Source organism: Lutra lutra, chromosome 17 (genome assembly GCF_902655055.1).
Source record: "Lutra lutra chromosome 17, mLutLut1.2, whole genome shotgun sequence".
NCBI lineage: Eukaryota > Metazoa > Chordata > Mammalia > Carnivora > Mustelidae > Lutra > Lutra lutra.
Genome location: NC_062294.1, coordinates 49,810,958 through 49,832,373, shown reverse-complemented (window position 1 = coordinate 49,832,373; position 21,416 = coordinate 49,810,958). Strand labels below are relative to the sequence as shown.

The 21,416-nt window shown below is 51.7% G+C and overlaps 1 protein-coding gene and 1 long non-coding RNA gene across 4 annotated transcripts in view; one reads left to right on the top strand and one right to left on the bottom strand.

Annotated features, from left to right (window-relative positions):
* Nucleotides 1–1,926: 1,926 nt before the first annotated feature.
* Nucleotides 1,927–21,045, bottom strand: LOC125088717 (uncharacterized). The gene is made up of 6 exons (XR_007123760.1): nt 20,907–21,045; nt 12,930–13,357; nt 6,290–6,443; nt 4,180–5,535; nt 2,755–3,038; nt 1,927–2,400 (listed from the first exon to the last, which is right to left on the bottom strand). It is a non-coding gene; the product is annotated as an uncharacterized LOC125088717 (long non-coding RNA).
* ERCC1 (ERCC excision repair 1, endonuclease non-catalytic subunit) overlaps nt 7,596–21,416 on the top strand; it is a 34,109-nt gene continuing 20,288 nt past the window's right edge. The window contains exons 1-3 of one of the 3 annotated variants that reach the window (XM_047710046.1): nt 7,596–7,819; nt 8,913–9,078; nt 20,927–21,067. In XM_047710046.1, the coding sequence (XP_047566002.1) occupies nt 9,064–9,078; nt 20,927–21,067 (156 nt within the window). In that variant the 5' untranslated portion in view covers nt 7,596–7,819; nt 8,913–9,063. Of the gene's footprint in view, nt 7,820–8,444; nt 8,857–8,912; nt 9,079–20,926; nt 21,068–21,416 lie in introns of those variants that run through there. The other 2 variants (XM_047710048.1, XM_047710047.1) reach the window with 2 other exon arrangements.

Genomic DNA, 21,416 nt, shown 5'->3' with positions numbered 1-21,416 from the left:
CTCCCCCGCTCCCATCACCGCAGGGCGCTCCCCCACCCCCACCCAGCCCCGGGCTCCCGGTCCGCCCGTCTGTCCGCCCGGGCCGGTGCAGGTTGCGCCCTGTGCCGCCGCGCAGCCGGGCCGGGACAAACAGCCTTCACGTTGCTAGGCGACGGCGTTCCACAGTCCGTCGCGTCACCGCGTCTGCGCGGGCGGGGGAGGGGGGGGCGCGCGGAGACGGCGGCCGAGTCGTTTGTTGACGTTGCCTGGCAACCACGTTGGTGCTGCTGGGCAACGCCGGCCGACTGTTCGCTCTCCTTAAAGGGGCAGGAACATTTTACAGGCGCCAAGCGGCAGCGACACTGAGGCGCTGCAGGGAGAGGAGAGGTCCCTCCCCAGACGTCGGGGAGGTGGAGGGGAATGGAGGCCGGGTTAGGTCCTCCCGAGCAGAGAAAGAACACGAGGCGGGAGCACTGAACTAAAGTGTTTGAGATGTTAGTGTTCGATGTTAGACTGATTGCACGTGTGCATAGGCGCGCTGTGGGCACATCCAGGGGGAACGGGTGGTAGTGATAACGGGCCAGACAGACCTGGGTGCAAATACCCGCTCTGTGACCTTAGCCTGTGACTTCCTTTCTCTGAGCCTTTTTCCTTCCTGAAATGGATGTGATAGCATCACTCACCTCCAGAACTGAGACTCTGTGAAGTCCCGTTAAGCACTTAGTACTTAGTAAGTGGTCCATCCATAACGGGTACAATTACGCTATTTAATAACCGGGTTCTGTTCTACCTCAGCGGGTTTTGGAATAAATGACATGGTGATTTTAAAGCACTGCAGCACAATGCACTCAATACAGGGGTGGAAGGGGGCGTTGTCTTATTACTAGTGTTTGTATTTCTTCTCCTCCGTAAAGAAACTCATCAGAGGGCATTGACTGTCGTTGTCCTTCCCAGTGCCTTGGGGTGCAAAGGCTATGGAATTAGGCAGATATGGTTGGAATTCCTGTCCTGCTGGTTGCTGTCTTTGTGACCCAGAGCAAGTGCCTTGCCCTTCTCCAGCCCTCTGCTTCCTCCTCAGTGAAACGCGTGATGGCTCACATCTCGCAGAGTCATTTCCAGATACTGGTCCTGGGTGAAGGGGTCCCCTCTCGCTGGGTGTGTCGGGTCAGTGCCCCATGTCTGCAGCGTGACTCACAGGGCTATGTTATGTAAAGCTCCTAGACTGTGCACAGAGGGCAGGTTATATAAATGTATTTAATGTGCATCCTACATACCAGGGCTGGGGAGGAGACCTGGCTTGGTAAGTTTGCAATTGCCCAACCATGGCCTAGGCTGCTTCTAGGAAGTAGGACCTATAAAACGGGGACCATGTGTATACTGTCTCATTGAAAACGTTCCCTTCTTAGGGTATCTCTAGCCCCCTTAAATGGCTGTCTTAATCCCTGCCTTTTTTTTTTTTTTAAAGATTTTATTTATTTGACAGAGATCACAGGTAGGCATCGAGACAGGCAGAGAGAGAGGAGGAAGCAGGCTCCCTGCTGAGCAGAGAGCCCTGATGTGGGGCTCGATGCGGGGCTCGATGCGGGGCTCGATGCGGGGCTCGATGTGGGGCTCTATGTGGGGCTCGATGTGGGGCTTGATCCCAGGACCCTGGGATCATTACCTGAGCCGAAGGCAGAGGCTTTAACCCACTGAGCCACCCAGGCGCTCCCAATCCCTGCCTCTTTATCTGTGTCTCTCTCTCTGCGTCTTTCTGACCCCTGTCTCTCTGTCTCTCACTATCTCTGTGCATCTCTGTCACTGTCTCTGTTCCCTCTAAGTCCCTTTCTAGGTCTCTGCCTACCCCTGGTACTCCCTCTTTTCCTGAGTCTCTATATTCTGAGTCTCTGCTCATTTCTGGGTCTTTCTTTCTCCGTCTGGTTCTTTTTTATGTTTTATTATTTTATTTTACTTTATTTTATTTTATTTTATTTTATTTTATTTTATTTTATTATTTAACTCTGAAACTTGTTCTCAACGGGAGTCCACCAATTCTAGGCAGCACAGGGCCTCTCACAGCGGGCTGCTGTGTGATGTTGGGTTGGAGCTTCTGGTCTTTGAACCTCTGCTCTTCCCTGGGTGCAAAATTAGGCAGAGTAACTAGCACAGGCCAACAGGGGTCCCAGTCATCTAGGGAGCTTTTTAAAGGTGGCTTTCTCCAGTCCTGCACCCAGAAGCTGTGGGTCAGAGTCTCAGAGAAGGAGGTGACAGTTAAAACCGGTGAGATCCAGCCTGAGTGGTTCTGATCAGCCGGCCAGAACCGCTGACCCAGAGCCTCCGACCCACCGTCTGGGCGCCAGCTTCTGATGCCACCTGATAGGTGAGCTTCTATGGAGACAGGTGGCCAGGGATGAGAGTGATTCCCACTGCACGTAGAGGGTCCTGAGTGTGGAGATTCAAATGACAAAGACGGAGAGGGAGTGAGGGTGCGGTCAGAGAGAGAGAGAGAGAGAGACAGCAAGACGGAGACTGACAGAGAGACAGGATAGAGCCAAAAGGAGAGGAAGAAAGAGAAACGTCAAGAGATGGCAAGGGACAGAAATTTGGTGTTTTGGGCACACTGCCCCGGAAATGCACCTCCGTGGCAGAGGGCCATGTCCCTGTCTGCGTGCGAGTGTGGGACCGTTAGCAGGTTGCTGCAGGTTGGGCTGGGGTGTGCCCGGACCCCTGCTAGGATTAAGTGTGGGAGGCAGATGCCCGGCGGGGAGGTTCTGGGCGGACCCCCTCTGCGTGTACCTGCCTGCCTCCAAGCCAGTGTCCCGGGCCAGCATAGGTGACTCGCTGACAACTTGAGCACCACTTGGGCGGTATTCTCCTACTGGGTCACCCTTCTCAAGGCCAGCGGGTGGGGCCAAGGACTATCTTGCTCCTGCGGTCCTGGGGCTCACGTGGAGGAGTCAGAGGATAGGTCTGGATGCTCAGGGTGTTGCGAATTTGACAACAGTACCATCTTTGGAGCCTGACTGAGCTGTGAGTCCTGAGGCAAGCTGAGTGACCTCTCTGGGGCTCAGTTTCCGCATCTGTGAAACGGGGGTGATAAGAACTTCTTTGGAGATGGGTTGTGAGCACCAGCTAACATAATGGTGACTACTGCCATCTACTGAGGGCTTGCTGTGAGTGTGCTTGTCAGCAAATTCTGCAGCTCCAAGTTCAAACACCTCCAGAATCAGATCCATGGGACCCCAGTCCAAGTCAGCTTCGCCTGTTACCTGAGCCATTGCCTGGGGCTCCTCCCAGGTCTCCCTGCCTCCCCCTTAGCTTCCCAAGTCTATTCCCCACATACAGACCCAGGGATGCTGTTCAAGTCAAAGTCAGGTCGTGCTCCTCGTTTTGCTCAAAACCCTCCCATGGTTCCTGCCTCACTCAGAGTAAAAGTCAAAGGCTTCACTATGGCCCATGAAGCCATCCACATCTGACCTTACTCCCTCTCTCTGTCTCTGCCACTCTCCTCCCCTTGTTTTCTCTGCGGCAGCCACACACTGGCCTGCCTGTTCCTCCATTGCACCAGACATGTTCCCACCTAAAGGCCTTTGCACTTGCTGGTCAGGGGACTGCTATCCTCTTAGCGGGGAGCCTGCATGACAGTCCCCTCCCCCATCTGGGGTCTTTGCTGATATCACCTTCCCCCACCACCCTATTTAAAATGGCAAATCCAAAGCTGCCTTTCTCCCCTCTCCCCCAGCACTGCACTTCCCAGTGCGCTGCTGTCTGCAAATATACTGTTCACCACCTCCCTCCTGGGCCCAAAGCAAGTGCTCCTTCGAGGACCAAAACCTTTGCCTCCTTCACTGTTCCAGACCCAGCACTTAAAACTGCGGCCGGCGCGTAACAGGTGCTCGATGCATAGCGGTTGCATGAATGAATGATAGACGGAATGGGTGAGAACTGTGCTACGAATTAGCTGAATCGTCACCACACCTCTATAGGCTAAGTGCTACCCATTTTACGGACGTGGAAACTGAGAATCAGAGAGGGGAAGTCCCCGTGACAGAAGTGCAAAGGCCCTGAGATCTGAGCTAGATTATCCTGCCTTCAGAGGCGTCCCTGCGGACCTGGGTTTGTGTGTGTTTATCTTGGCTAACTCTGTGTTCATTTCGCGCCCCCCCCCCCCACTTCCTTGTGTCTCGTGGTCTCTCTTCATCACAGCGTCCCGGAGCGCACCCCATGGGTTTGGCCTCCATGAATTTCTCCGAGCTTCTTGCTCCGGGGTGCCGAATCTCCAGGTCCGTGTCGTTGGCTCTCGGTCACCGGGTCTCTGAGACCTGCAGGCCTCTGGGGCCGAGGGCCCCGGGCTTCAGTCCGGCCCCGCCACCTCCCGGCCACCCCGCCCCGGAGCGGCCCGACTAGCTTCGGCCGCCCCCGGGGCGGGCGGGGCCTGTTGCCCGGAGACCAATGTTTTGCCGCCGCAAACTGGGTCTCTGGGCCACCGCGGGGGGGCGGCCTGGGAACCCGCGCCGGGCGTGGGAGCGGGCCGGGGAGGGACGCCGGCCGGCCTGGGGGCGGGGAGGGGCGGCTGGCGGGAGGGAAAGGGTTGGGGGGAAAAGACTGGGGGAAAGGGTGGGCAATGAGGTTGGGATATCCGGGCAGTTTCGGGACGGCAAAAGGGGACTGGGGACTGATACTAAGGACAAGAAAGAGGATTAGGGGTCAGTTTGAGCGTGGTGGAGGGAGTGTTTGGGGAAGACTGAGATCCTGGGGCAAGCTCGGCGCGGGCGGAGGGGGGGGGGCTAGGGAGGAGATTTGGAGGGCGGGGTAGGAAGGTGGAGGAGGAGTTTGAGGGAGCCGGAAGAGGAGCCCCGGGATGGGTGAAAGAAGGCGGGCATGGGAATCTGGAAGTTTCGAGAATCACAGCGGCGGGAGTGAGAGCCGGGAGCTGGCGGGGGAGGAGGATTGCAGAGGACAGATATTTGGTGGGGTCAAAAAGCTGAGTTACAGGGGTACTCGCATTGAGGGTAGAGACTTTGGGGGGAGTTAAGGATCCCTGAGGAGTTGGAGGATAAAGGGGTCCGGAAACAAGGGTGAATCAGAGGAGGGAGCACCCCTGCCACTTCGGGCTCCTGGCGGTAGGGGCACTCCCCGCCCATTGTCCCCGGACCCGTCAGGACGTCCGGCGACATCCCTGGGGATGCGACGTCTGGTTGTGTAACACCGCCAGGCCCGGGGGAGGGGCCGGAGTTGACTCCCGGTTCCTTTCCACTCCCCATCCCAAGGGAGTGACAAGGGTCGGGATCCCCCTGCGGTTTGTGACATCACAAGTGGGCGGAGTCCACCGGAGGCTTGAACTCATTTTCTTTGGTCATCCCTCCGCCCCACTGGAGAAGCAAGGTCTGGGGTCCGAAATCCTTGGTGGGGAGGGGTATCACGATGGACGCCTTTGGTTGAGGGGCCCTGAGGGCCACAGGTTTTAGGGAAGAGGGTAAACTGAGTCTCAGAGAACGCTGACCCCTTTCATCTGATTCCGTCATTCAGTAAAGATGTATATTGAGAGAGCAGAGTCTCGGCTACCATCCTAGGTGACTGGGACACAACAGTGAACAAAACATGAGTCCCAAATCCCAGCAGCCTTGGGCTCACGGGTGATTCTGAGCCCAGACCAATTCCACCCCAGCCCACCTCCTTGAAGCCAGAGGTCCCTCGCTAGACACAGCCCAAAAAGATGGATCCTCTCACATCCAGCCTCTGGGTGGCCCTTCCCTAGTGCCAGGGGCAGAACACATCTCTCAGCTCCTGAGTCCCTGGTCTTTGCATGACTGTGTCCCTGTCACCCCACCCCCATCCCATGGCCTGTCACTTCCTCCTATCCTCATCCCCCCCACAGGGCATGACTAGAGATGCTGGTCATAACAGGCAGTTGGCGAATCACTCAGACGTCATAACAGCCCGCTGTGCTGTCACTGTGTTCCTGAAATGTCATCGTGCAGCCCCATTTTCTATAAACACCTCTGGGGTCCTGTGGGCCTGAGGAGAGGGCACTGCTCTGCTTCCAGCGGTAACTCAGCCGCCTCCCCAGAGGAAGTGATTTCATTCCATCAGACTCTTCCTCAGAAGTCTCTGGAAGCTTGCTTCTGGTTACACTCACTCCTCCTCCAGGCAGCCTTCCTTGAACTCTCCACTGTATTCTCTCTCCTCTCCCTCCTCCCCCTTATGGTTTCTGTTTCCGGGCTCTAGGCTCTGGCCCTACTCTGGACCTTCCCTCTCTGACCTCACCAGTTCCCATGCCTCCAATTTTGAAAAGCTGTCAGACCCAAGCAGGGAAAGGACTTCTGTGCACCTCTTTTCACTCCTAAGATGGGCACAGCACTGGTGCCCGGCGCACACACCGAGTGGTGATCGAGTGGTGATCGGAGCGAGGGCATTCCTGCGCTGGGTTTAGCACAGGCCAGGAAGGACGGTAAGAGCTTTGACTCCTGTTCAGTCTTTGAGTCCTGTTGGCCAATGTACACAAGAAATAGTTGACAGTGAGAAGTGGGGATCAGAGGGAGGAGGGAAATGTACTTTTTCAAGGTATGACCTTGGTTTTGCCAAGACATTTTCCAAAAACTAAAAAAAAACCAATACCTTATTATTTAAAATTTACCATCTTTGGACTGACTTTGGAACTTATCTCCACCCACACCTGCCCCTTCCTCCTCCTAGGCCCCATCTCAGGGGGATCCCCACCATCCACCCTGACACCCAGGCGAGGAGGACCTGAGCCTCCTCCCAGGGGCTCCCCTCTCTCCACAGTCTCTTGGCCACCAAATCTGGTCCTTCCTGCCTGTCTCTCATATCTGTCCTGTCCTCTCCCTTCCCTCCTCAGCCTACCTCCACAAGGCTGGAAAGATCTGACTAAAGCCATCAATCTGCCCTTGTCTCTCCCCTGCTCAGAACATGCCATGGCTCCCCAGCGCCCTTGGGGGAGTGGTCCAGGCTCCTCAGCGTGGCTCACAGGACCCAGTTCGGTCTGGGCCTTGCAGACTTTTCCAGCTTTTTTTTTTTTTTTTTTTTTTTAAGATTTTATTTATTTGACAGAGAGAGAGAGAGAGAGAGAGAGCGTGCACAAGCAGGCAGAGCAGCAGGCAGTGGGAGAGGGAGAAGCAGGCTCCCTGCTGAGCAGACAGCCCAACGTGAGGCTCCATCCCAGGACCCTGCGATCATGACCTGAGCCAATGGCAGACACCCAACCGACAGAGCCACCCAGGCGCCCCATTTTATCAGCTTAATTCCTTGATCCCAAACACATGATTCTTCATGCCTTAAAGACCTCCCAGTTCAATCCCTTTCCTTCGTGGTGAGATCCCCAGCCATCCAGACAACAAGCAGGCACCTGGCTGAACCTTGGTGTCCTTTTAGCGACAGGGACCTTCCATCCACAGCCAAGCAGTTCTGCCCAAACCAGCACCTGTCTACTACACCCTGCTCCCTGGGGCCGCACGGGACAGGCAGTCCCCCTGTCCCATGATGTGTCAGAGGCTGAAAGATGTTGGTGTTGCCTTTGAACCTTTGGAAAATGTGGTGTAAGATTTCTTGAGGCTGATCCTTGGATTAAGTCACAAGACAGCAGCACCATCCAAGTGCAAAGGGGACACCTAGGCCCAGAGAAAGCAGGGTTCAGGCTGTCCCCGCTGCCTGTCCCCAGGCCTGGAACTGTCGTGTCCAATCACTGACTTGCAAGGGAGGGAAGAACTGTAGTGGATTTATAATTGGGAACAAAACAGTGAGTGCTGGGCTGTGCCCTGACTCTGAGGACGCAGAGACCCCAATATTGGTGACGGAAGACCTGCACCTCGGCCCCAACCTGAATCCTGACGCTGGGCATTGGGTAAGGAAACTGACCCAGACCCAGACCCAAACCTACCGGGTCCACTGTAGAAACAAACCAAGAAGTCAGAGCCTCACCCCCAACCGTCAGCTTGTTTGACTTCCTGTGATCGCCCCATCTCCCCCGCAACCCACCCCTGCCCATCAGAAGTTGGGCTGAGAACTGGGACGGGGAGGGGGCAGAAGCAGATTCAGAAACGGAACAGATCCGGTGCCGTGGCTGGGGGAGAGTAGGGCCAGGGCTCCGGGATGGGTAGGTTGAGAGCTGGGGATGAATACCCGGTGGGGACACGGTCGCGGGGCAGGGCTGGGACTGAAGAATGTGAGAGGGCAGGGGAGAGGAGGGCCAGTGGTCAGGGATGAGGAATGGAGGGGACGCTTAGGGTGGATGGGGACAGGGTTTGGGCAACGAGGGGGGCAGCGGGGAGGGTGAAGCCAGGCTGGGGACAGGCTGAGGGCAGCGCGGTGGCCGGGGGTAGGGGGGGTACCGGCCGGGACTGCGCGGCGAGGCCCCGCGGAGCCCGGCACCATCCTCCGCCCCCCGCTGCCTCCCCTTCCGCTCCCCGGAAGCGCTGAGTCGTCCTGCCTTATCTGGGGGCCGCTATTTCGGGCTAGGCTCGGAGCGCGGCGACTATTTTTAGCGGCGCTCGGGTAAAAATGGACTCGGCGCCGCGCGGGTTCCCGAGGCCGTGCGCGCCCCCTCGCGAGAACTGGGGGCCCGGGACGCGCGCCTGAGTCACCTCCCTCCCGGCCGCCCCCCTGCGCGGTGAGGAGCGTGGCCCGCCGGCTCCGGACGCCTGCATCCGCTCGAGCCTCCCGGGTTCCGCTCGCCGGGGCTCAGAACATTCCAGGAACGTCGGGACGCGTCCACCGGGGCTCGCGCTGCCGCGGGCGGGCTTTGGGCCCAGGCGCCGCGCCCCCTGGCGGCCCCCTCGGGGATCGCAGGCAGGAGCTGGGCCAGGGGTCCCTCCGTTTGATTAATGCGGAAACTGAGGCTGGAGAGGACCCGGGTTGGGGCCTTGCAGCATGAATTGCGAGGTACGATCCCTCTGCTTCAGCCTAGATACCTCTCTCTCTCCATTTTTTTTTCCTAGATGCCTCTCTTAATGGGAAACTCACTACCTCTCAGAAGTGGTATTTATCTCCTCGTTCAACGGAGTGTGCCAGGCGCTGTGGTGGGTGACCTGGACAGATCGGTGAAGAAGACAAACAGAGATTCCTGCGCTCGTGAGGGCTAACGTTCTAATGGGGAGACTGAAAGTAAATAAGATGTTTTCAGATTGTGATAAGTAAAGATAAGGATAAGGAAAGTAAAACGGGATGATACATTAAAATAAAGGGGGATAGGGGCTCCTGGCTGGCTCAGTCGTGGTACAGCATGTGACTCTTGACCTCGGAGTCCTGAGTTTGAGCCCCACGCTGGGTATAGAAATGCCCTGAATGAATGAATAAATGAATGGGGATATGTTGGCAAGAGTAGTCAGGAAAGGCCTTTTCCTGAGGAGGTGATGCGGTGGCATCTGATGAGAAGGGGCATCTGAAACGACCTTGTGTTTTATTTTTTTTAACCATTTTATTTTTTAAAAAATATTTTATTTATTTGTCAGAGAGAGAGAGATCAAAGGAGAGAGCACAAGCAGGGGAGCAGCAGGCGGAGGGAGAAGCAGGCTCCCCGCTGAGCAAGGAGCCCCATTCAGGACTCCATTCCAGGCCCGACTGAGCGCCCCCACCTTGTGTTTTGACTCAACCCCCTCATCCCATTTCACAGATCTGGAGGCAGAAGCCTGGAGAGAGGGCTCCTTGGGGGGCTCAGTCCATTAAGCAGCTGCCTTCAACTCAGGTCATGATCTCTGGGTCCTGTGATTGAGCCCCAAATGCTGATTCCTGCTAAGCAGGGAGTCTGCTGCTCTCTCCCCGCTCCCTCTGACCCTCCCCACCACTCATTCTCTCTCTTTCTCAAATAAATAAATAAAAATCTTTGTTTAAAAACAAACAAACAAAAACAAAGAAAAACCAAAAAACAGCCTGGAGAGAAACCAGCTGGGCCCTGAGCTTGCACAGTGTAGACTGCATGACCTCCCTGTGTGTGCTTGTTCAACTTCAGGTCTCATCCTATGCCTGGGAGCTTACTACCTCCGAGGTTATAGAGATCGTCCATCCTCAGCGATGGTAATATTGATGAATGTTTTAAAAATAATAGTCGCAGGGGCACATGGCTGGCTCCCTGGAGTGTGTGACTCTTGATCTCAAGGTATAAGTTCCAGCCCCACATTGGGTATAGAGATTACTTAAAATCTTAAAAAAAAAAAAAAAAGAGGGGCACCTGGTGGCTCAGTGGGTTAAGCCTCTGCCTTCAGCTTGGGTCATGATCTCGGGGTCCTGGGATTGAGCCCCACATCGGGCTCTCTGCTCAGTGGGGAGCCTGCTTCCCTTCCTCTCTCTCTGCCTGTCTGTATGCCTACTTGTGATCTCTCTGTCAGGTAAATAAATAAAATCTTTAAAAAGCAACAACAACAATAACAACAACAAAAAAACCACCAGCACATACACATTTTAAAAAAAAAGAAAGAAAAGCAAAAGAAAAAGAAAAAGGTGCTGCTTATTCAGCACCTAGCCTACTCTTCTCAGAAAAGTCTGCTAAATGCCTCACCTGCGTTATTTCACTGAATCCTCTCCCTAGACCTAGGAGATAAGGTGCTATTGCCATCCTCCATTAATAGGTGAGGAAGCGGTTTCCCCATCTTCCATTTCTCGCAGCCTCATGGATATCTGTAGCTTTGCCAGCCTTCTGCCTTCTGCTTGTCCTCTGGGAAACCACCCCTTTCTAAATTTCAGTGCACCTGTTTATCTCACCCAACTCTCCCCTTCTGGGGAAGGGAACGTGATCTGGACCCAGCCAATCAGAGCATTCCAGTTCTTCTGCCTTCTGATGACAGTGCTGGTTTCAAGGGTGAACATGGGGTCCAATCCAGTTTGTGTGTGATGGAACCATTGGGCAGGGGACCTTTCTTCCCTTTGGGGTCACTAAGCTGCTGGGACCACGTTTACTACTTCAAGGGAAGTCCTCTGGACAAAAAAAACAAAAACAAAAAACCCCCGAAAGATATGGAACCTAGAGATTGGACAGTGACTTCATATCATATTTGAGCTCCTAGATCAAGCTGTGTCTGAAGCCAGTATGACCCTTTGACCTTTTTTTTTTTTTTTAATGTGAGACAATCCATTTCCCTAAACATGTTTGTGCTTGAAGCTGAGAGACTTCTGATTAATTCACTTTCCCTCTCCAAGCCCTTTCCTGGAACTGGTCCTGATGCTTCCACTGTCCCTAGTCCTTGGGAAGAGATTTCTGTACTTCCTAGAGACTTCATTCATTGCACGCTCCCACTGTGGAGGCATGGACTGCTTGTGTGCGTCTAGGCTCTTCCACTGATCAGGCACTCCTGTGGGGCTCTGGATCTGTCCATCTCTATGTCCTCAGGCATAGACCATCATGAGAACCTGGGGAATGAGGCTGCTTTCCTGGGCCGGGCCGTTTTGCACAGTCCTGGGTGGCCGATGTGAAGTTACCCTGCTGCACATTCCACCTTCTCCCACTGTCAGGATTTCAGCCCTGTCTGATCTCTGATAGCCTCCTGGTCTCAGTCCTGCCATCTCTTCTGCTCTCTAGACCCAAGTGTCTGGCAACTCTTGGATGACCTCAGCAGCTCTCCTCCAGGATCCCCAGCCCAGGCACAGGCTCACCATTGACTCCGTCTCCTGGACCAGAGGTCTGCCCTCATCCTGGTTGCCTTCTTTCTCTTCCCCCCATAGCTTGTCCCTCTTCTTCATTCTATCTTTTTTTTTTTTGAAGATTTTTTATTTATTTATTTGACAGAGAGAGAGAGAGATCACAAGTAGTCAGAGAGGCAGGCAGAGGGGGAGGGGGAAGCAGGCTCCCCACCGAGCAGAGAGCCAGATGCGGGGCTCGATCCCAGGACCCTGAGATCATGACCTGAGCCAAAGGGAGAGGCTTAACCTACTGAGCCACCCAGGTGCCCCACTATCCTTTTTTTTTTTTTTAAGTATTTTATTTATTTGAGAGAGATACTGAGAAAGTGCATGAGCGGGAAGGAGGGGGAGATGCAGACTCCCCACTAAGCAGGGAGCCTGATGGAGGGCTCGATCCCAGGACCCTGGGATCATGACCTTAACCGACTGAGCCATCCAGCAACCCGTCATTCTGTCTTGTAAAGATTTCATACGTTCTGCCTCTTCCCCCTTTCTGCTTGATCCCTTATCCGTACTTCATTCTGCCCTATACTCCTCCCTGTTCTCCTTCCCCACTTCTATCTCCCCTCCCATCCAGAAGGATCTTGCTAAAACACAAACTTGCTCCTGTCATGTTTTTCTCCTGCTCAGAGCCTGCTATGGCTCCCCAGTGCTCCAGTCCAATCACCTACAAGACCCTCTGTGGCCTGAATGCTGCTGTTTCTTCATCCTCATCTCTTGCCCTCCGTTTCCCCCAACACATATTCATTCTGCCCTCAGTCATACCCAAGCTGCTTGCCTTTTCCCGAACGTGCTATGTTCCCTTGTGCCACGTGAACTTGAATTTCTGTTCCTTCTGCCTGGAAGACCTTTCCCGTCCTTGGCCACCTAGTGAATATTTCTCCATGCTTCAAGGGCCAATTCAACCATCCCTTCTGCTCAGAACCTAGCATGGATCCCTCTACCTAAGCCAGGTCCCCAACCCTATGAAAAATGGTCGGCGGCTGGAGCTCATTCTCTGCTGGGCAGTGTGCTGGGCCTTTGCACATTCTTTTTTTTTTTTTTAAATGAGATTTTATTTGTTTGACAGAGAGAGACAAAGAGCACAAGCAGGGGGAGCAGCTGGCAGAGGGAGAAGAAGAAGCAGGCTCCTTGATGAGAGGGAGTCTGATGAGGCACTCAGTCCCAGGACCCTGAGATCATGACCTGAGCCCAAGGCAGACGCTTAACCCACTGAGCCACCTTTGCACCCCGCCTTTGCACCTTCTGCCTTCAGGAGTTCCCCAGTAACCCTCAGGGCCAGGAACAAACATTCCCACTTTCTGGATGAAGGAACCGGGCCCCAGGGAGAACACGTGACTTACCAAAGGAATCACAGCCAGGGAAGGGATGGAGTCAGGACTTGAACTCTCGACCTTGAGGCAGCCTGGCTTGTCCAGTTATGCTGAGTATTTATCTCGGCTTTGTAAATGTTCATTTTGTAGCATTCTCAGGAGAGGCACGTACTTATATAATTGTCAAACAAAAAATTATACAGAGTGGCTGAAAAATCTTCTCCATCTGCGCCTGGTGGCAGCAAGGATTTCAGACCATCCTTTAGCGGCCGTGGTTTGACACAAGTATCAGTCACACCACTTGAATGTACTTCTGGCATGGATTAGTCGAGCACATCGCAAGGAATCCTGAGGTTCGGTGGCCCCAGATGGAGAACGTGCTGAGGACAAGTCCCATGGACCAGAGCTGCCCATGGAAAAATACAACGCAAGCAAGTCTGAATGTTCTAGTAGCCACCCTAAAAAAAAGCAAAAAGAAACAGGTGAAAATAATTCTGTTTTTGTGTATTATTTAACCGGATATATGCAAAACATTATATCAACATGTACTTAATATCTGCAATTTTTTAAGTTTATTTTTTTTAATAGTCTCTACATGGGACATGGGGCTCAAACTCACAACCCCAAGATCAAAAGTCACATGTCCTTCCGAATGAGCCAGCCAGGTGCCCCTCTCTGTCAGCATTTTTTTTTTTTTAATATTCTTTTTGGTGGGGCACCTGGGTGGCTTAGTGGGTTAAAGCCTCTGCCTTCTGCTCGGGTCATGATCCCAGGTCCTGGGATCGAGCCCCACATCGGGTTCTCTGCTCAGCCGGGAACCTGCTTCCTCCTCTCTGTCTCTGCCTGCCTCTCTGCATACTTGTGATCTCTATCTGTCAAATAAATAAATAAAAAATTTTTTAAAAATCTTCTTTTTTTTTCAATTAACATATTGTGTATTATTTGCCCCAGGGGAACAGGTCTGTGAATCGTCAGGCTTACACAATTCACAGCACTCACCATAGCACATACCCTCCCCAGTGTCCATCACCCATCCACCTTATCCCTACTCTCCACCCGCCAGCAGCCCTCAGTTTGTTTCCTGAGATTGAGTCTCTTCAGGTTTGTCTGCTTCCCTGGTCCCATCTTGTTTCATTTTCTCCCTACCCCCCATGACTACCCCCCACGACTACCCACCCTGCCTCTCAAATTCCTCATATCAGAGAGATCATATAATAATTGTCTTTCTCTGATTGACTTATTTTGCTCAGCATAATACCCTCTAGCTCTATCCACGTCCTTGCAAATGGCAAGATCTTGTTTCTTTTGATGGCTGCATAGTATTCCGTTGTATATATATACCACATCTTTTTTTTTTTTTTAACCACATCTTTATCCATTCATCTGTTGACGGACATCTGGGTTCTTTGCATAATTTGGCTATTGTGCACATTGCTGCTACCAACAATTTTTAATGAGCTACAGTGCATGTCTTTTGTCCCACTCAGTCTTGGAATCCCAGTGTAGATTTCATACTCAGGGCTCCTCTTGTTTTGGACCTGCCAAGTTTCAAGCACTCGAGAGCGCCGCCATTCGGCCAGTGGCTGCCATATCTGACAATGTCGCCAGACGATCGCCTGACCCCGGATCTAGGAGTGTAGCTTCCTCAAAGTCCAGATTTATTTATTTATTTATTTATTTATTTATTTATTTATTTAATTTATTTCAGAAAGAGAGAGAGTGAGAAAGAGAGAGCAGGGGGAGGGGCAAAGGGAGAGGGAGAGAGAATCTCAAGCCGACTCTGCACTGAACACAGAGCCCCACGCAGGGCTCGATCTCATGACTGTGAGATCATGACCTGAGCTGCAAGCAAGGGCTGGCCACTTCATTGACTGAGGTGCCCACCCTCAAAGTCCAGATTTAACATGTGACAGTGTGCCTCCAGGAGACAGTGTCTTGGCTTATAGTCAAGACCCAAGACTCTAGGGTCCCTGGATGGCTCAGTTCATTAAGCATCTGCCTTCAGCTCAGGTCATGATCCCAGGATCCTGGGATCGAGCCCCGCATCGGGCTCCCTGCTCAGTGGGGAGTCTGCTTCTCCCTCTCCTCTGCTCATGCGCGTGTGCTCTCTCTCAAATAAATAAATAAAATCTTAAAAAAAAAAAAAGACACTAGACTGAAGCCATACTGCAGGCTTCCAATATTAGCTCTGTGTCTTGGCAATCCAATGTCTTGGAACCTCAGTTTACTCTTCTATAAAAGGACCTCAGGGGTTCTATGGGGATTAAGTGAGTTAATAAATATCAAACACTCAGAATGGAGCCCGGCGTAATTAAGTGCTGTGTTGAGTGTTGGCTTTTACTATTGTTTAGGATTTTTGTGTAAGAGAAGGTCCCTCAACCGCACATTAACAGTAGAAGAACGGGGGCTCAGTTGGTTAAGCGACCGGCTCTTGGTTTCTGCTCAGGTCATGATCTCAGGGTTGTGAGATGGAGCCCCACATGGGACTCTGCGCTTAGCACAGAGTCTGCTTGTCCTCCCTCTGCTCTTCCCTCGCACCCCCCCATCTCTCTCTCTCAAATAAATAAATAAAATATTTAAAAACTGTTGAAGAAGGAAAACTCCCTTCAAGACTTCCCATCCTCAGAGTGGAGGCTGTCCAGAATTCGTCAGCAGCACACACCACCTCTTAGAGCCTCATGGAGGGCGTACAGGTCACCTGGGTTCTCAAGGGAGGGTTCTCCACCATTCCACGCTGGAACGGACGTGTGCAGTCATGGAGCTCTGGACACCTCCCAGTCCAAACTCTGCCGTGTACTTCCCTGTTCTCGGTTTTCTCGTTCCATCTGTGTAATGGGTTGAATGATGCACCCCTCCCCCACCCAAGACTTGTCCACCTGAGCCCTGGGGACGGGAGGTGCTTTGGACAAAGGGTGTAATTAATTAATACAAGAGTAATTAAGGTAAGGCTCTCCGGATGAGATCATTTAGGATTATCCAAGCAGCCCCTCAACCCAACAGCCTGTGTCCTCACAAGACAAAGGCAGGGGGCGATGGGACCCAGACAGGAGAGGAGAAGCTTTGTGAAGACCCACAGAGAGACGGGTATGATCGGACCACAAGCCTCAGGAGTGCCTGGAGCCACTAGAAGCTGGAAGAGGCAAGGAAGGATCTCCCCAGATCCCTTTGGGGGGTGGGTAGGGGATGGGAAGCGTGGGTCTGCTGCTGACACCTGGATTTAGGATTTCCTGCTTCTAGAATGGTGGAATAACAAAATTCTGTTGTTTGAAGCCACCAAGCAGTACCCAAGTTTGTGGTACTTTGTTAGGCAGCCACAGGAAATGAATACAATGTATTTGGGGGCCTGTCTCCTCCACTCGGAAGGCAGACTTTCTGTGGCTTTCAGATACCATCTCTTCCAACCCTCCCTCACAAGAGGAAATTGAGTCTAGGCAAGGGGGCAGAGCCAGACCCAGACCTCAGCCCACCCTCCCCCACCTTCGTAATTCAAGATTCAGAGGTCCCTGTGGAAACTTGCAGGGTATTTTGCCTGTTGAAAAAAATATATAGAATATTTACTGAATTTCCTCTTAAGGCTGTGATTGAAAACACAAGCTTTGGTTGGAATCCTGGATTGACTGTTTATTTGCTGTGTGGTCTTGGGCAACAGAATAACTTCTCTGGGTCTCAGTTTCTCCCTCTATAAAATGGGGATAATAAGTCATCTTAGAGGGTTGTGATGTGCAGTGCATGAGAATTGATCAACCTTGCCATTTGACACAGTCCTGGAAGTCTTTGCAAATGCTATAAGACAAGAAAATAAATGAGATGGAAAGATCGGAAAGCAAGAAAGAAAACTGACGTTTGGATCATTTTCAAGGAAAAACGGAAAGACTCAGCAAACTATTTTGGTATGAGAATTTGGCCAGGGGGCGCCTGGGTGGCTCAGTCATTAAGCATCAGCCTCTAGCTAAGGTCATGATCCCAGGGTTCTGGGATCAGGCTCCCTGCTCAGCGGGATGCCTGCTTCTCCCTCTCCCACTCCCCCTGCTTGTGTTCCCTCTCTGGCTGTGTCTCTCTCTGTCAAATAAAAAAATAAGATCTTAAAAAAAAAAAAAAGAATTTGGCCAGATGGTCTGTTAGAAGGCCAACCACCAAATATTTGTGTTAATGAAATTTTATCTGTTATTAAAAAAAAATACAAAGATAGGGATGCCTGGCTCAGTCGGTTGAGCGTCTGCCTTCTGCTCTGGTCATGATTATTCCAGGGTCCTGGGATGGAGTCCCATGTCTGGCTCCTTCAGTGGAGAGTCTGCTTCTCCCTCTGCTTGTTCTCTCGGTCTGACACATAAATAAAATCTTAAAAAAAAATAATAAACCCAAATATAGTTGGAAATCCTTTGTTTGTTTGTTTGAAGATTTTTTTTTTTTTTAATGTTCAATGCAGATCAGAGAAAGGTTTTGGTTTCTTTTTGCTTTTTATTTTTTTAGATTATTTATTTATTTGTTTGACAGAGAAAGAGATCACAAGTAGGCAGAAAGGCAGGCAGGCTTCCCGATGAGCAGAGAGTCCGATGCGGGGCTCGAGGATCCTGAGATCATGACCTGAGCCGAAGGCAGAGGCTTAACCCACTGGGCCACCCAGGCGCCCCTTGTTTGAAGATTTTTAAGTAAACTCTGCATCCAGGGTGGGACTCAAACTCACAACCCCTAGCTTAATAGTCGCATGTTCTTCTGACTGAGCCAGCCAGGGGCCCAACAGTTGTAGGTCTTTAACCGATAATGTTTAATAGCAGTAATCAGCTAGAAATTATAATAAAAATAAGGAGTTAAACTAGAGAAATACCACCTGCATGTACACTGGTGACTCTCAGTTTTTTTTTGTTGTTTGTTTTTTTAGAGTTGGTTTTGTTTTTTTTTTTTTTTTTTTTTTTTTTTGAGAGAGAGAGCGCACAAGCAAGGGAAGGAGCAGACAGAAGAGTGGGAGAAGCTAGCTCCCTGCTGAGCAGAGAGCCCAATGTAGGGCTTGATCCCAGGACCCTGAGATCATGACCTGAGCCGAAGACAGACGTTTAACCAGCTGAGCCACCCAGGTGTCCCGATGTTCCACATTCTTGTCCTTTATATAACACTTAACTGGTATATGATTATTAGTTCAGTGATTTGTAAACTTTTTGGTCTCAGGACCGCTTATGCTCTTAAAAATGATTTCTGGGGATGCCTGGGTGGCTCAGTTGGTTAAGCCGCTGCCTTCGGCTCAGGTCATGATCCCAGCGTCCTGGGATGGAGTCCCACATCGGGCTCCTTGCTCAGCGGGAGCCTGCTTCTCCATCTGCCTCTGCCTGCCACTCTGTCTGCCTGTGCTCACTCTGACAAATAAATTAAAAAAAAAATGATTTCTGACTCCAGGGGTGCCTGGGTGGCTCAGTTGGTTGAGCCACTGCCTTCGGCTCAAGTTGGGATCCTGGTGTCCTGGGATCGAGTCCTGGAATCAAGTCCTGTATCAGGCTCCCATTGGGGAGTCTCTTTCTCCCTCTGACCTTCTCCCCTCTCATGCTCTCTCTTACTCTTTCTCTCTCCCTCAAATAGATAAATAAAATCCTTTAAAAAAAGTTATTGCAGACCCCAAGGGGTTGGGATTTTTTTTTCTTTCAAAGAGTTTTTTAATTTGCATTATATCTCTCAATATTTACTGCATTAAAAATTAAAACTGAGGAATTTTTTAAAAGATTTTATTTATTTATTTGACAGACAAAGATCACAAGTAGGCAGAGAGGCAGGCAGAGAGAGAGGAGGAAGCAGGCTCCCCGCTGAGCAGAGAGCCCGATTCGGGGTTCCATCCCAGGACCCTGAGATCATGACCTGAGCCGAAGGCAGAGGCTTAACCCACTGAGCCACCCAGGCGCCCCAAAACTGAGGAATTTAAAAAACATTTGATTCGGGACGCCTGGGTGGCTCAGTTGGTTGGACGACTGCCTTCGGCTCAGGTCATGAATCTGGAGTCCCGGGATCGAGTCCCGCATCGGGCTCCCGGCTCCACGGGGAGTCTGCTTCTCTCTGTGACCTTCTCCTCGCTCATGCTCTCTCTCACTGTCTCTCTCTCAAATAAATAAATAAAATCTTAAAAAAAAAAAAACATTTGATTCATTTTAAAAAATAAACAATTTTGGGGCACCTGGGTGGCTCAGTGGGTTAAAGCCTCTGCCTTCGGCTCAGGTCATGATCTCAGGGTCCTGGGATGGAACCCCGAATCGGGATCTCTGCTCAGCGGGGAGCCTGCTTCCCGCCCTCTCTCTCTGCCTACTTGTGATCTCTGCCTGTCAAATAAATTTAAAAATCTTAAAAAAAATAAACAGTTTCATGTTAACATAAAATCATATATTTTTAAATTAAAATAACCATAGACTCCAGGGGCGCCTGGGTGGCTCAGTGGGTTAAGCCGCTGCCTTCGGCTCAGGTCATGATCCCAGGTCCTGGGTTCGAGCCCCGGGGAGCCTGCTTCCTCCTCTCTCTCTGCCTGCCTCTCTACCTACTTGTGATTTCTCTCTGTCAAATAAATAAATAAAATCTTTAAAAAAAAAAAACACAAAAAAAATAACCATAGACTCCAAAACAAGAAAAAATTTAATGAGAAGAGGAACATCGTTTTATAATTTTTGCAGGTCACTTTAATGTCTGGCCTCAAGAGTAGAGAGCTGTGTGTCCTCGTATCTGCAGCTGTGTTTAGTGTATTATAATATACAGGCTACACTGTGCACTTGTGAGACAGTGATTATGAAAAAGGCAGGTAAGTGTCTTAATATTATTATAAACATCTTAACCTCTTGAATCCCTTGAAAGAACCCCCTCCAGGCTTCCATGGACTGCACTTTGAGAACCATTCCTTAGCTTCGGGTTTGATAGAGCTTAGAGACAGTATCCTGGGAAACTGAACACCTTTGGGGACCAGGTGACGTGGTTCAAGAGACAGCTCTGCCTACAAGCAAGAGGAGCTTGTATGTTCTCTGACCTGAGATACTCTCTGAGCTCAGATACTCTTTGAGCGGGGGTTTCTTCATCTCTAACATGGGGATAGGCTTCATTAAAATAGTAAAAGCACCTCTTCCTACGAAGGTTGTAGTGAGACCCAGAGGAGGTGACTCTCCGACTCTTGTCTAGCATGGAGCATACAATAAACATTTGCTGTTATAATTTGGGAAACATCATTTTATTACCAATACTTTTTGTGCATGTAGTTGATTTCTCCGGAGCCCTGTCTTGGGCTGGGCGGTGCTAGGGACGTGGTGATGACTGAGACGGGTTTGGCCCTATCCCGGGGGCGCTCCAAGTCCAGTGAGTCACAGCGTTTTCATTTGTGGGGGATTGCCCTTAGCACCGGGTCCCTAAGGGACATGAGTTCTTAAAAATGGGGAAACAGGGAAGGGCATTCTAGGCAGTGGGAGGATCACCCAAAGAGCCCTGGAGAGGGGGACAGCTCTGGTCTCAGGACTGACTGGCCAGGTTATTGTGTTCGTCTCCAAGATCCTTCAATCCTGGGGTGCCTGGGTGGCTCAGTCCTTAAGTGTCTGCCTTCTGCCTTCTGCTGGGGTCCCTGATCCCAGAGTCCTGGGTTTGAGCCCCCCATCAGACTCCCTGCTCTGCGGGAAACCTGCTTCTCCCTCTCCCACTCCCTCTGCTTGTGTTCCCTCTCTCGCTGTGTCTTTCTCTGTCAAATAGGTAAAATCTTAAAAAAACAAAACAAACAAACAAAAAAACCCCCCCAAAACTTCGATCCTTTTGCTGGTGGGAAATAGGTGTGCATATCTAGGTGTTTTGTTTTTGTTTTTTAAAAAATCTCCCTTCCCAACCTCTTTTTGTATAAAGTTAGTTTCTGGAGGGGGCCCCTGGCTGGCTCAGTCGGTAAAGCATGCGACTCTGGATCTCAGGGTCGTGAGCTCAAGCCCCGCATTGGGCAGAAAAAATAAATAAGCAAAGAAAGTTAGTTCCTTGGTTCTGGGGCCTCCGGGGAAGTCCCACCTATGATCTAACCTCAGTATCTCGTGCTGCAGATCCTCCGTTTTGCTGCATATCCAACCCCAGCGACCGGTGCAGAGTTGGGACGGCCGGGCAGAAGAGGTGCCAGGGATGGCGCGGGGTCGGGGCCGGGCGCCTCCACTGTCCCCCATCCGGGGGCCGCCGCTCGGGGCCGGGTGAGTCAGTCCCCGGCGGCTCCCGCGTCATGCAGGCCGCTCCGCTCCGCGCTATTTCGGGCTCCGGGCGCTATAAATAGAGGCTCACGGAGCGGAGCCGCCCCCCTCCGCTCTGGCCCCCCTGCGTCCCCAGCCTCGCCGCGCGATCGCCGGGCCGCGCGTCACTGCGGCTAAGTTTAGAGGCGGGTGGGGACGGCGGCCTGGTCACTGCGCCCCTCGGTCGCATCCCCGCTTCCAGAGCCTTCGGATGGCGGCTCTGTGCCCCCAGCCCAGAGTTCCTCCGGCGGAATTAGGGGCGGGGGTCCCAATATTCTCAGTCTCCATTCCAATATCTCCGAGGCGCAGAGGA